Raw genomic sequence first — 14,400 nt, forward strand, 5'->3', positions numbered from 1 at the left:
GTAAGACATTTACTTGAAATGACAATGTCAAAAATCACTTGGATCAGTTTTTTGTAAGCAATGATCAAAACTTTTATGAATGTGAAATCATGCTACTACCAGAAATGATGACAACAGGTATTTGACCAAAATGGTCGATATATAATTCAATAAAATATTTATTTATTATAAAAATATTGTGATTTTTTCCATGGAAAAAACGAAATTACTTTCCGAACAACCCAATAATATAAAATATTTATTTATTTTTTTGACTACTTAAAAAAAGCTTTATAAATACTCACAGACAACTGTTCTGTTTTAAAAAAGATATTTAAATAAGAGCGTTCAATTTATGAAAACATAATAACTTGATGAATATCTCTGAAAGTGATCAAAAACTTTTGTTTTTTACTATACAGCTATCTGCTGGATTCAGTACAAAGGGGGTCTGTGAGTATTTATATCCTCTTCTAGTTTTTGAGGTTTTTTAAAGAAATATCTTTGTTTATTGCATAATTAGTTATCACAAAAACTTACTTTTCTTCTATACTCTTCCATAGACTGTTCATAGCGAACTCTCTCCTCATTTTGTTTTTCAACATATGGCCGTTTATCTTCTTCAGACATTCCCCTCCATCTTTCTCCAGCTGTAATACATATATATAAACCAAAGGACATATATATTAAAAAAGTATATGGACTATCTACACTCATTTTTTATAGCTTAGATATTAATTTCAAAATAAAATTATGCAACTATTCATCACATACAATGTTACATATTTTGATATATAAATTTAAACTTATGTTATTGTTTCTTTATGAAATTTAGTTATATTATTAGGATTCTTTTATTACAGTATTTAAGAAATAAATATTAATTAGGAGATGGGTGAATATCACTTTTCTCAAATTTGAATATTAATCAGATTTCAATTACTCTAAATAGAAACCAAACAATTGCCAAATTATTGGGCTATTATATAGCCAAGTTAGTGATTAGAAACTAATTTGTCTAGAGGTAGGCAGTTATGCCAGGATCTTGTGTTAATTTTAATAATTATAATAAATTAATTTTTTAATTTAGAATTTCTGGAAGAAGAATGTATATTTATATATACAATACATCACCAAACGATCGCCTAAATATTGGACTATAATATGGCTAATTAAATGATTGGTATAAAGTAATATGACATTAGAGGTAGACGCTAGGCGCCATCTCTTAAGTAAATTAATAATTATAATTAAATAAATAAATTATTAAATAAATTTAGAACCTTCTGGAATAAAAGAACTGGCCCGAAGATATTTAGGCGATCGTTTGGTTATGTATTGTATACCACTTGGGCTTTGAGTTGTTATTATTTATATATATTCCAAATACTTAGTGAATTTACCTTATATAATTTATTTGATTAATTATTTATTTAATATTTATCATTTAGCTTGTTTTGTTTATTTCAATATATTAATAAATTAATAAAGTAAAACAAAAAGTTGAAAGAAAAAATTTATCAAATTTTAAGAAATGAAACTTCAAACTTTTAATTTTGACTTTAAGACTCAAAGTTGTCTTTTTAGTACTCTTATCTTAACTATAATAGATTAAGAATAATGTTCTCGTTCTCACCTACTGCAGATTTTTACTTAAGAAACAAGAATTTGAAAATATTTGGGATCAAGCCTACTTTGTTTCTTGTCACAAATTAAACCAAAGCTGCTGTCCATACATACTGTCAATTACAAGGATATAACAGTGACACAAACAAAATTAAAATTTATTTGTTCAAACTTCAAAACATTGTTTTCAAAACAATTATGATGGCAAATATGGTTTATTGAATCTAGGAAAAGTCACAAGAATAAGTTCAAAAAAAGAAAGTCGCAACACAAACAAATACAATAACACACATTAATTAAATATAGATAATTACTAATTTTTATAATATTATATTCATGAAAAACAATTTAAATTTAGAATAAGTTAAATTCTGCAATTATTTGGCAAGTTCAATTAGTTTACTGAATCCAGGAAAGGTTTATCAGACCACCTGCAATATGTTTGTCATGCACATGTTAATAAAAGATATTTATTAATTATTCAAATATTTAAAATTTTTGAGTTAGTTCCCCTTTGGTGCTTCTGAATCTGCCACTGTAACTGTACATATGGCACAATATTGGAGGTTTTATAAACATAATACAGTAGAGCCTCGAAAACTCGGCCTAATGTGGACCGAAGGGTGGCCGAGTTTGTGAAAATGCCAGGTTATCGGGAATGGGGTTAAAAAAATAAGTATGAGTGTTTCCTCAGAAAATACTATACTGTACTTGTATGTATTGTTTACTTGAGAATACAACAGAGAATAAACTGCCCAAATACCCTTAAACAAAGGAAAAGTACGTCCTTTACTAAGACATAGAGCCGTTACTACATGAAAATGAAAATTAATGAACACATTGCGTTCAGTAATTTACCTGATAAGACAGACCTCAGAAAAATACTTTATGAGAGCTTTTATATTTTTATAAAGCTGTCTATAATGAAAATTAATTAACTAAGGATTTTTTTGCCCTGCCAGGGTGTGGGCGAGTTATCCGGAGTGCCGGGTTATCGAGTGCCGAGTTTTCGAGGCTCTACTGTATTTGAGATCTTGAATCTCAAATACTTTCTAGTATTTGCCCATCTCTAATATTAATTTTAATGCTGTATTCATAAAATATTAAGATATTTTAGTATTTGATGAACTGAGAGAGAATGAAAGAAAGAAAAGTAAATTTAAAATAGAATTCATATACAGGCAGTCCCTAACTTTATCCAAAGGTTAAGCAATAAAATTGTATTTATAAATAGGATTCCTTTACCTGACAGCTAAAAAGAGAAAGTATGAAATCTCTTATTAAAGTATGAAAGTTTTATTTGTTTTATTTTTTTTTTACTAAAAACATACAGGGTGTTTTAAACTAAGCACTGCATGCAGCAATCCTCTCTATGATCTCACTGGTTTGAGGTTATATCAACAGTGCTCATTTCAGTTGCATTTTTGCTGCAACAACAATGTCTGCATCCACAGTGTACAGTACATGCAAAGTTGACTTCTTATATGATAAGACAGTAAAGTTATAAGGTTTTGATCACCATGAATTGATATTCTGTTTGTATTTATTTTTCTTTGAAAATACTCATTAGTAAAATAAAATCAGATTTGACAAAACTTGTACATTTAAAATGTTTTGTAAATAGTGAGAAGACATTTAGAAAAACATGCATATTAAGTATGCATTCTAGCTACATATGCATTAATGTTTTTGCTTTACTTTTATGCTCGTGTTTTATTTTTATTTTATTTTATTTTCATCTATGTATTTATTAATGTATCTTATCAGTTTTTATTATTTTATCTTATTTTATTTATGCCCACTTACAATGGTAACCCAAAGGCACGAGATTACACACTAAAAGTTTTTTTAAAAAGCGTTCCAAGATGCATTTATCGTTAATACAAATCAGTCAGCATTCGATTTTCATTCATTCTCGATAAAGGTCATTAAAGATGACCGAAAATGTTTGAAATTGATAATAAATTTGGCTGCAGTTTATAAGGTTTTTGTATTCCTTGTTACAATATGAAGTCTACAAAGAGATTACAATGTTTTAACATCTACTTTAGAAGCTGCATACACTAAAATTAAATCATTAATTTTATCTCCCAAACAAGGCATTACATCACAAAAATGAATTACTTTTGCAGTGCTCTTGTACAAAAGCAGCAATGCTGCTCCACAACACTGAATTTAAGAAGCTGATAGGTTATACAGACAACAGTTAATTTTCACAAATAATTTTGTTGTTATTGAAATCAAAATAGGAAAAAAAAATCTGCAAAATACCCCAAAATTTTATATATAGTACTTTTATGCTCATAATTTTATACATGATAAGAAATTTATGAGTATCAAAGTACTACAAGATAGCTTCAAAACATTCCTGGAATTATGCTGGGTTAGTCAATTAAAGGCAATGAAAAAGGAAACATGTAATACATGTTTATTATGTATTGATAAGATGTCTACTAGGACTTATTTTATTAACAGGACTTATTATATCAGTGACTTATTCTGCAAATTTAAGCGAAGTAATCAGAAAAAATAGTCTTTATTTGTCACCTGTACACATTTACACGATATAATTGTGTTTCGGACAACAATTTTTAAAACAAAATATTAAAAATTACTACAATTTATAAATTTCCGACAATAAAACAAAATAAAGTAATTTACAGTATCTTGATTATTTTGTTTTATTGTCAGAAATTTATAAATTGTAGTAATTTTTAATATTTTGTTTTAAAAATCGTTGGCTGTAAACTAGCTGATGAGGGACCAATAGGTCCGAAATATATACACAACACAACAAATAATTTGACCATCAAATGCAAGTGTTGTAAAAATTACATCTTCATTTAAACTTATTAATACTTAAGTTATTTGAAAGCTCTAGGAATATCTACAATAAATTTTAAAATGTATTTATAGTTTGAAAGGTACCTCGTATATATATATATATATATATATACAAGGTTAGTCCCAGAAGTACCCAACCTAATAAAGAAGACACAAAAAATTTGGGAAAACATATCTTTATTTTTCAACATAGTCTCCTTTTAGCTCAATACATTTTTCCCAGTGATGTTCAATAGCTTTGATACCCTGTTTATAGTGAGAACTGTCGAGCTTCTCAAAATAGCCATCAACCGCAGACCCCACCTTGTCATTGTTAGCAAATCTTTTACCACCAAGCCATTTTTTCAAGTTTAGAAAGAGAAAACAATCCGAGGGGGCTAAATCTGGTGAATAGGATGTGTGAGGAAGCAATTCGAATCTTAACTCATTGATTTTGGCCATCGCAATAACAGATGGTGTGTTGTCTTGATGAAACAACACTTTCTTTTTTGCCAAATGTGGCTGTTTTTTCTTGATTTCATCACTCAAGCACTGCAATAAGTTTGCAAAATACTTGCCATAGATTGTTTTTTCTTTTTGAAGATAATCAATGAAAATTATCCCATATGCATCCCAAAAAACTGATGCCATGACCTTGCCAGCAGATGGAACTGTCTTCGCCTTCTTTGGAGCTGATTCTCCCCTTTCAGTCCATTGTTTCAACTGTTCTTTCATCTCAGGTGTGAAGTGATGGACCCATGTTTCATCCATAGTTATGAATTGACAAAAAACTTGGCTTTGTTGTTGCGAAACATCGCCAAACACTCGATTGAAACATCCTCACGATGCTGTTTTTGTTCCATTGTGAGCAAACGCGGCACCCATGTTGTGCACAGCTTTCTCATGTCCAAATTTTCAGTCAAAATGCAATGTACAGCACTTTTTAAAATGCCTACTATGTCTGCTAGCTCTTGCACTTTGAGTAAACGGTCATCCAATACCATTTTGTGGATTTTTTCACCATTTCTTCACCATTTCTGGAGTGATCATCTCACTTGGTCAACCACTGTGATGTTCAGCTTGGCAGCTCAAATGGCCTTGTTTAAACTCTGCCACCCAATATTTTATTGTTGTAAACGAGGGAGAAGACTCACCCAAAGTAAAATCTAGCTCAGCTTTAATATTGGTTGGACTGAAACCTTTCAATTGAAAGTACTGTATCACATAACAATGACCAATTTTTTCCATGTTTAAAAATTCAATGAGATCATTCACTATTGATGGCTGTCAAACAAATACTAAACAACTTAGTGTCTTCAAACTTCAAACTTAAGCTTTATAAGGTTGATACTTTCGACCACAGTAATTTTTTCAAACAACTACTGCCATTTATATATCAGATTGGGTACTTCTGGGATGACCCTCATATATATTTTAGACATTATATAGAACAGATAAAAAAAATATATAATATTTTCTCCAATTAAAATGCTATTTACACAAAATCATTTTTTATGCTATTTTTATAGACTTTTTCTTTCAAATTTATTCAAATATCATTGTGATTTGACTTTGTCTTCAATTATAAATACAGTAGAGCGTCGATTATCCGAATCAATTGGGGACTGGGGTTGTTCAGATAACTGATATTTCGGATAACCGATTATGTACAAAAAAATAGTTTAACGTATCCGATGTTGAAATTTTTCTCTGTTGCGTGTCGCTTCACGTTGAATTTTCGTCGATGTTAAGCCTAATGAAGACTATTGTATCGTTAAAAATTATTTTTTTTATTTTGTACAAACAAAATAAATATATTGAAAAATATAAAAACAATAAAAAGTAATATTCCAGAAGTTAATTTAGTATCAAAAACATAAAATATTTGAGTAGCCCAAGATATAACCAAAGATTGCAGTGCCACAGCACTAGCGAAAATTTAAATTTGCCCACTGGAATTCTTTCGGATAATTGACGTTTTGGATAATTGACTTTCGGATAATTGATGNTATTGTTTAGGATGTGTAACCAACTGTAAATAAAATTATTTTTTCTAAATTCTATCATTACATTTAATGCAATAAAATTTATATCTCAACACATGCACATAAATACTATCTACAACAATTATTAAAAATCACTTTTTAAAGCTTCTTACATACCAAGTTTAGCCAAAGCTGCAACACCTCCTTCTGGTTCTTTACCAGCCATTTCTTTTCTAAAGTCTGCCATAAACAGCATAAATGCTGTTCCTGGACGTTTTGGTTTATTTGTGTCTTTTGCAGGTTTAAAAATTGCCATCTAAATAAAAATTAAAAATAATAAAATTCAATATTCATTTTTGTAATTTCAACATTAGTAACACTAGTAATGAAATACTACAAAAATTTAAATTAATGTATTAAAATTAATTCCAAGTTAAAGATTTTAAAAAATGCATTTGTTTATTGCTATATTGGTCTAACTTTAGCATTAAACCGTATTGGTTATGATTAAAAGCCCATATGTCATCTTTGGTGATTTCAGTATTTTCTCCTTTCAAATTATTAAAATGTCATCCACATAGTGCATATAAAGTAGTATAGTACGAGGTCTGTTCAAAAAGTATCGGACCTTTTTTTTTCCGTGTAAACCAATGATGCACGAGAGGCCTCCTTCAGTGGAGTTGTGGAGGGGACAGTCATGCACAGCCCTGAATTTTTTCCCGCCTGCAGGAAGCGTCAGTCGTTGGCAATCGGCCTATGAGTGAGGTCATGTAGTGCGCTCTCGTCGGATTCCACTAAGCTGGAAAATGACTGAACAACGTGAGCAGCGATATTACATCAAATTTTGCCAAAAACCTTGGCGATACCCGAGTGTAAACCATTCGCAAGATTCAGCAGGCTTTCGGGGACGATCCTCGAGGCCAAAAAAAGCGCGGCAGGTCCGCAGCAATATCAAAGGTCATGTTGACGGTTTTTTCGACTCTCGTGGGGTGGTGTGTCGTGAGTATGCACCACAAGTGAGTACCACCAAACCATTGCAAAGGAGTACTACCAGGAGGTCCTTCGTTGTCTTTCCGATACAGTGCGACGCAAACGACCGGATCTGTGGTCGATCAAAACTTGGCAGCTCCATCGTGATAACGCATCCGCCCATTCTGTGCATCTGATTCGGGCTTTCATCGCCAAACACAATACTCCTGTGGTTTGTCACGCTCCGTACTCTCCCCACATGGCTCCGTGTGACCTTTGGCTATTTCCCAAGCTGAAAATGCCGCTAACAGGAACCCGGATTTAGTCGAGAGAAGACATCGTGCGGAATCCGATGGACCGGCTGATGGCCATTCCAAAAGATGCGTTCTAGCAGTGTTTCCACCAATGGCAGGAACGCTGGGAGAAGTGTATACATTACCAAGGAGACTACTTTGAAGGGAATTAGGGTTTTGTTCCTCAAAGTTAATAAATTTATTTTTGCCGACCAAAGGTCCGATACTTTTTGAACAGACCTTGTATATTATGCAAGAATTTGACTAAAGTTTGGATTCCAGGTTGCCGACTATAAGGGGAGTACAGTTTATCCTGCATCAGAATGAGCCTAAGGGAAACCGCGTATGTGGGTTGTGGCAAAGGAGGCAAATGAAGAACAAGTGTTTTACAAGAGAAAACCCATTTATTTGTTCGAATTCATGCTTACATTGATATTGGACAATTCCAAAATATCGGTGTTCCTATGAAATGTTGAGCGTTCGAGTGATCGGTCGTAGCCCGGGTGGACGATGCAGATGTTCAATGTTAAGCTGCGGCGTCCTAGGTAATTGGTGGTAGTACAACACAATAGATAAAGCACAACTGTAGGCTTAATCCAGAGGAGACTCCTCTTCGACCTTGAAGTTCTGATTTTTATAGTTTTTTCCCCACTATTCGCATTTTGGATTGGTCCCTCATCCCATTCCTTTCTTCCTGATTGGTCTCTCCTTTGTCTCCAGGTGCAAGACGAAACTTTTTCAGATCGTGGGAAAGGTCCGATTCAAGGTGTCCATCTGATACCTCTTTGTCGACTCTGCTCGGTGACTGTTTATAAAACAGTAACACCTGCACTCATAATTCAGGCCATTGTTTATACCATTTTTTGACGTCTAAGAATTTAACGATCATTTTCATCTTTCATCTATCAAAAATTCCCCTCTTTTTTGTTTGAAAAGTTTTCTCTCAGCCAACATTTTATAGACTTGCAAGTCAATGATCTACCTATTTATGAGCGCTCGTGTTAGAGTTTGTCTTCCGCTAAAACCTTGACAGATAGTTTGACACATACTCAAACAGTTCCGAGTCTCGTTGTTTACATCTTGTGTTGCGCAAGAATCTCATGGTTTACTTGAGTTTGAACCTCGTCTGGGAACCCACAAACTAATTCACATAAATCTCCTGATAGCAGGCTTCCTACAGGAACACTCCTCTTTTGTACATGTCTTGTTAAAAACAAAGAATGCGGATTAACATAGCACATGCACTAAGTTCAGAAAGAAAGTCCTGACATCACTGCAATACTGCAATAAGTGCAATCACCAATCTGAAATCAATAAAATGTTTATTCTACAGCTAATATTTCCTCAAAATAAGTAGCCTATACTTTCTGTCAGATTGTGGCCTTAGGCCATAATATTGTATATTTGTATTTATTAATTTTAGTTAGTCTTAGCCTTTTCTTTGTTTCTTTGTTCTCTCTTTTCCTAAACTTTCCAACGACCATTATTGCCTTTGGGTAGGATTAGCTGTTCTAAGAATCAGGGAAGATAATAGAAAGAGTGTGGCCTGGGGAATAGCAGCTGAGAGATAAGACACTTTTCATCTAGACCTGGAGGGAGTCGGACATGTCACAAGGAGCTCCGAACGAAGTTTTGTAAAGAGGACAGAAGTTCGAGATAATCCAGTGAGGGACCAAGATAGATAGTTTGAAGTAAGAGAGAACCTCAATAAGTGATAGAGAAAAATGGATCCTGAAGACAGAAGTCACCATAATAGAACCCAGGTCCTACCCAAAGTGCATATCAACCTGATATATAGAAACCCCGGGTGAATCATCTCCTCATTTCTTATTCCTTTCCACTATTTTATCTTCCTCATTATTTCCTTATAATTAAGTTAGATTTAAGTTAGAATTAAGTTAGGTTTAGTTACGCGCTTACTAGAAATTAATTGCCACGCGATCAGGAAAGATATGCTATCGTGCTTTGTTTGAAACAAAGACTTCTTCATGTAAATCACGCTGGATTGCAAATTATCACCAAATCAGTTGGGATTCCTTACATAACCTTTTTGTTCAAAGTGAAATAAAGGGACCGTGAATATTGTTATACAGTCGACCCCCCTATAAGATAGAGATACGTTCCATTCTTTAGGAATCCGATTTCTTACGAGTCGTTCCAATCACAGCCCGACACGTGTCAAGTTTACGGACTACGGCTGATTGAAAGGTTTTCTTCCATAAAATTAATCAATTCTAGACTAATCCGACTCAACATTTCCAAAATACGTATATTTTTTTTGGAAATAATCCGTATAAAGTACGCTATAAATAAAAAATTGTAGGATTACTTACCGAGTGTCACCATTCGACATCGCCATTGCTGAACATTGTTTTCGTAGCGGAACAGCTCAGCAAACCGCGGCCGATTTCTAATAACTTATTTTTCTGCGAATAGTTCCTTGAACTTCGGAGACATCATTAATATAAATAATTTTAATCGCCGTTGAATAAGAAATGTTTCTTTCACAAGAAATGTATAAAATTACAGTACTGTATTAGACTTACGGTACCTAATTTACATACTGACAGACGATAGTTAGCGTAAAAATCTCCGTAGCGTGGCGCCACGCTAGACGGCGGAAATTATATATTTAATTATAACAAAGTTACAATAAGTTAATATATAATTATATATACAGTACCTAATTTATATATAATTTATATAATATTGTCCAGACGATAGAAATCTCTCTGTAGCGTGGCGCTACGGATGGCGGGAAAGTAGTTCGGCTGCCCGATGAAGTTTGAGGTAATTATAGGGAATTTTTACTGTTTTTTACGGTTACCGATCACAATTTTTTCGTAGTTTTATAGGAGTCGTAATTATAGGGACCATAATTATAGGGGGGTCGACTGTAATTGTCCTTTCTGTACTTTTCGTTTGTGGACCATTCTGTACCACTTTTACGAACACTACAAGATCATAAAATGAATATAGCCAAAATCTCATCTGGATTGGACAAAAATTGCAGAAGTTATAAGGAATTCACACACACACACAGATGACAGCTTTTATATTATTACTATTAAATGACTTAAAAATTATTCAATAAATATATTAATTAACATAAAATTTTGAAATATTACCTCTTTTCTGTAACGCTCTCTGTCTTTTGCTGCTACATCAAGAAATGGTTGTTTATCTTCATCTTTCATAGAATTCCATTTATTTGCACATTCTTTCCCAAATTCTCCAATCTATTCAATAATTAAATTTTATAATACATAAAATTTGCATTTAAAACTTGAGTTAACTGTTCATGTAATTTTATGTCGTGTCTATGCGCAATAACCCGAAAGGATGAGACTACGGATGAGAATACGGATGAGACACTTTATTATTCGTACGGCTGGTTACACAGTTAACGGTCAACGATGTCAAGCGCGGGCGAAGAACGGTTCAACTGCGTTCCCTTTCTCGTTTTTACCCTCTCCTCCTTCACTTCCGTCCCTAACTCCCACACCCTCCGATAAATCTCTCACCCCAGGTACACACCCTGATTGGGTCGTATCCACCACGTGTCTCTCCAAGTTTCCCCTTTCGCTGTTGGTGGGCCCACTTGTTGTTGCATCCCTCACATTTTATTCATAACTTAATGCTGTTTTTATTTTAATTAATTAATTAACATTGAGAAATATATATGGAAAGAAAAAAAACAATTATGAAATAACACCACTAAATCCTTCAAAGTATACCAGCAAATATAATTTAATTTAAATATGTTATGACAAATGTTTTCGATCCCCTTGGAATCTGTGTCAGGTCAAAAAACATTCGATATAATTAGAATGCTAAACATTCAAATTTAAATATTTTAAAATCATCAGAAGTATAAACATTAGAACAATTATGCAACATAATTCACACCTAAGTGTTAACATTAACTTTAAATTTAAAATAAAAGTTAATATACACATTTTTTTTCATAAATCTTAAGTGAAATAATTGATTTCTTATTTTTTATAAATATTGTCTGGATTGTCAAAAAAAGACTGCCAAGCATGCAATATGTTTGCCCCTTCTTAAAATTGATACACTCTCCTTTAGTTTAGCTTTAAAAATTTCTGGAGCTTCTAAAATTTTGATTTGATCAGTGCAAAGGGTGCATCTAATAAGACTGGCTAGCTGTAATTTAGCTTCTATGTCAGTGTCAGAAGCATATATTGCTAGGGCAGTGGTCTGCTTTTTGTTTTGTATATCATACTTATGCTGTTCCACCATTTTTTAAGAGATCTATTAGTTGAACTAATGTACACCAGATCTCTATGAAATCTGTTATCCCTCACAGGTATACTATACACCCCTGGTGCATTGTAGGCATTAATGGCATACTTACCATTTCTTAATATCTTATAAATAGACAAATTTAAATGTATTTAATGTAATGTGGCCGTCAGCCATTTTAATGCATAGTTTTTGTATATACAGTAGAACCTCGATTATCCAGACTAATTGGAGATGAAGGTAGTCCGGATAAGGAAAAATTTGGATAATTGAAACTAATTTGTCTTTTAATGATAATACAACATATTTTCTTTTCGATGACATATCGGTAATATTAAAAGTAAATACTGTGTCTAAATCGTGATCAAATTTTCAAGAAACAAACGTTCATATTGAATTTGGACTACTACCGACCAACGCTAACAGACTACCTATTGTTTAAAAGGCCCTCTGGTGGCGCAAGAAGATGGAATTTATAAAATAAAAACTAGTTGAAACTGCATTTTTATGAATAAAAATATGACAAACTATTTATCGTTTTATGACGAGTAAAATTTTTTTGTCGCGTTCGCGGCTTTTAAGTAATGCATAAACCTACGAGGCGCGAGGCCCTTCGGACTGCGTGGCATAGGCGGTGGCCCACGTCGTCCATGCCTTACGCTGCCCTTGGTCATAGAAATGATGTAATTTGAATATAAATTATTTATAAATACGTATGTCAAGTTACATTTTTATTACTAAGTAAAATATATTTAAGAGTTTACAACCACTGTGCTGGGTGAGACGTTGTTGAAACAAACAAAGTTATGCATTCCATCATGTACATAAACAGTTTCGTAATTCGCCAAGTGCAAATCAGCAAATTCGTAAAATTTTTGTTTATTTTGAACAATCTGGATAATTGAAAATCCGGATAATGGAGGTTCTACTGTACATAAAAAATATATATATTGTAGAGTAGGTCAAAATCAAGTTTAATATATTTATTTTTGTGATTTTTCTGTCAAAAATCCTCATTAAAGGAATAAAAATCCCTATGGTACTATACAGCATGCAGCCATATTGAAACAATTCTTCTTACTATTATTCCATTTTTTTAAACAATAAAAGATACTAAAAGAAATCAATAATTAATTCACCTAATGTTACAATATTTTCCTGTGGTCATAACAACAATTCTATAATGGACCAAGATAACTATAGTCAAGAAACTGTATTGTTTAACAAAACTATTTTATATTCTATTAATAACTAACAATACAGTTAAATGTACAAGTATAAACTATACTTCTATATTCACAACTGATACAAGACTATCTGGCTCCTCTAGAACTACTATGTTAATACTACTAGTAGGCTAAGACAGAAGTGAAATGACAAAGCTCTGATAAATATATTACTACTTAATTATATTCAAACATCAGAAGGCAGCAGATAACAATTTTAAGTTGGGAGATCAGGAAACTCATATAAAATCACTAATTGATTATATAGAGATATTTTCACAACCAACAACTGTCTACCCTTAACCATTAACCGGTGCGAAATTCTTTAAAATCGGCGAACGTTTTCGATTCTCCTCCTGGGATCTTCTTCAGGCTTACTTCTTTATATCTTTCGTTATAACCGGATTCTTTAATTCGAATGTTTTTGAAAAAACGTAACGTGCTATTTTTCGAAAAAATTCCGATTTTAAAGAATTTTGCACCGGTTAATGGTTAAGGGTAGACAGTTGTTGGTTGTGAAGTTATACAACCCGGTGTGGTAAGAAAGCATATTAATAGAGATATTTTTATTTAAAGCCAGATAATCTGCTAAATTATCTATGTGGGCTATTATTAAGTTAAGTTAACAATTAGATACAAAGTAATTTGTTTAGAAGTATATGATTAAATCACCATCTCTTGATAATTTTATTTTTAACTTATGGAAGAAAAGAATCAGCTTGGAGCAGGACATGAATCTACAACTTCCACTTACCATGCAGATATGTTGCCAGTCCAACTATCTGGACCTCTGTCTGAGATAGTGGGACTGAACTATTATTTAAATATAATCATACAGATCACTCAAAAATTAGGTTTGTTGAAATATACACACACACATGAGCTGTTATTTTGAAAGTGGGGCAAGTCTATGTTATGTTATTGCTAGATATTTAATGGTTTGCATTTGAATGGGTTTAAAAATATTCGTAAACAATAATAGACTTATTTTATATTTTTTTGGTCTTATTTCATGTAAATTTAATATGACAATAATGGTTATCCGTGTTAGGTGAAAAAAATCATGGTTTTGGTATGTGCCAATGCACTTGCCTAACTTTCAAAAGCAATGTTTTGTTGAAAACATTGATTTTCTTTGAATGGAATGTAATTATAAAACAAAATTGAATATTTTATTTATTTACTTATTTCATTTCAACATTTCATACTTTTTTCAAAAAGCTACAATAAAAC

The 14,400-nt window shown here is 32.3% G+C and overlaps 1 protein-coding gene across 1 annotated transcript in view; it reads right to left on the minus strand.

Moving 5' to 3' along the window:
* LOC111619693 (high mobility group protein B3-like) overlaps positions 1-14,400 on the minus strand; it is a gene marked incomplete at its 3' end in the record, with an annotated part of 43,076 nt that overhangs the window by 7,308 nt on the left and 21,368 nt on the right. Inside the window, exons 3-5 of the mRNA XM_023361463.1 lie at positions 10,804-10,914; positions 6,591-6,729; positions 520-629 (exon numbers count right to left, since the gene is read on the minus strand). Of these exons, the coding sequence (XP_023217231.1) occupies positions 520-629; positions 6,591-6,729; positions 10,804-10,914 (360 nt within the window). The remainder of the gene's footprint in view (positions 1-519; positions 630-6,590; positions 6,730-10,803; positions 10,915-14,400) is intronic.

This window comes from Centruroides sculpturatus, unplaced genomic scaffold (assembly GCF_000671375.1).
Source record: "Centruroides sculpturatus isolate CEXI.00-Female unplaced genomic scaffold, Cexi_2.0 scaffold141, whole genome shotgun sequence".
In the NCBI taxonomy this organism is placed as follows: Eukaryota; Metazoa; Arthropoda; class Arachnida; order Scorpiones; family Buthidae; genus Centruroides; species Centruroides sculpturatus.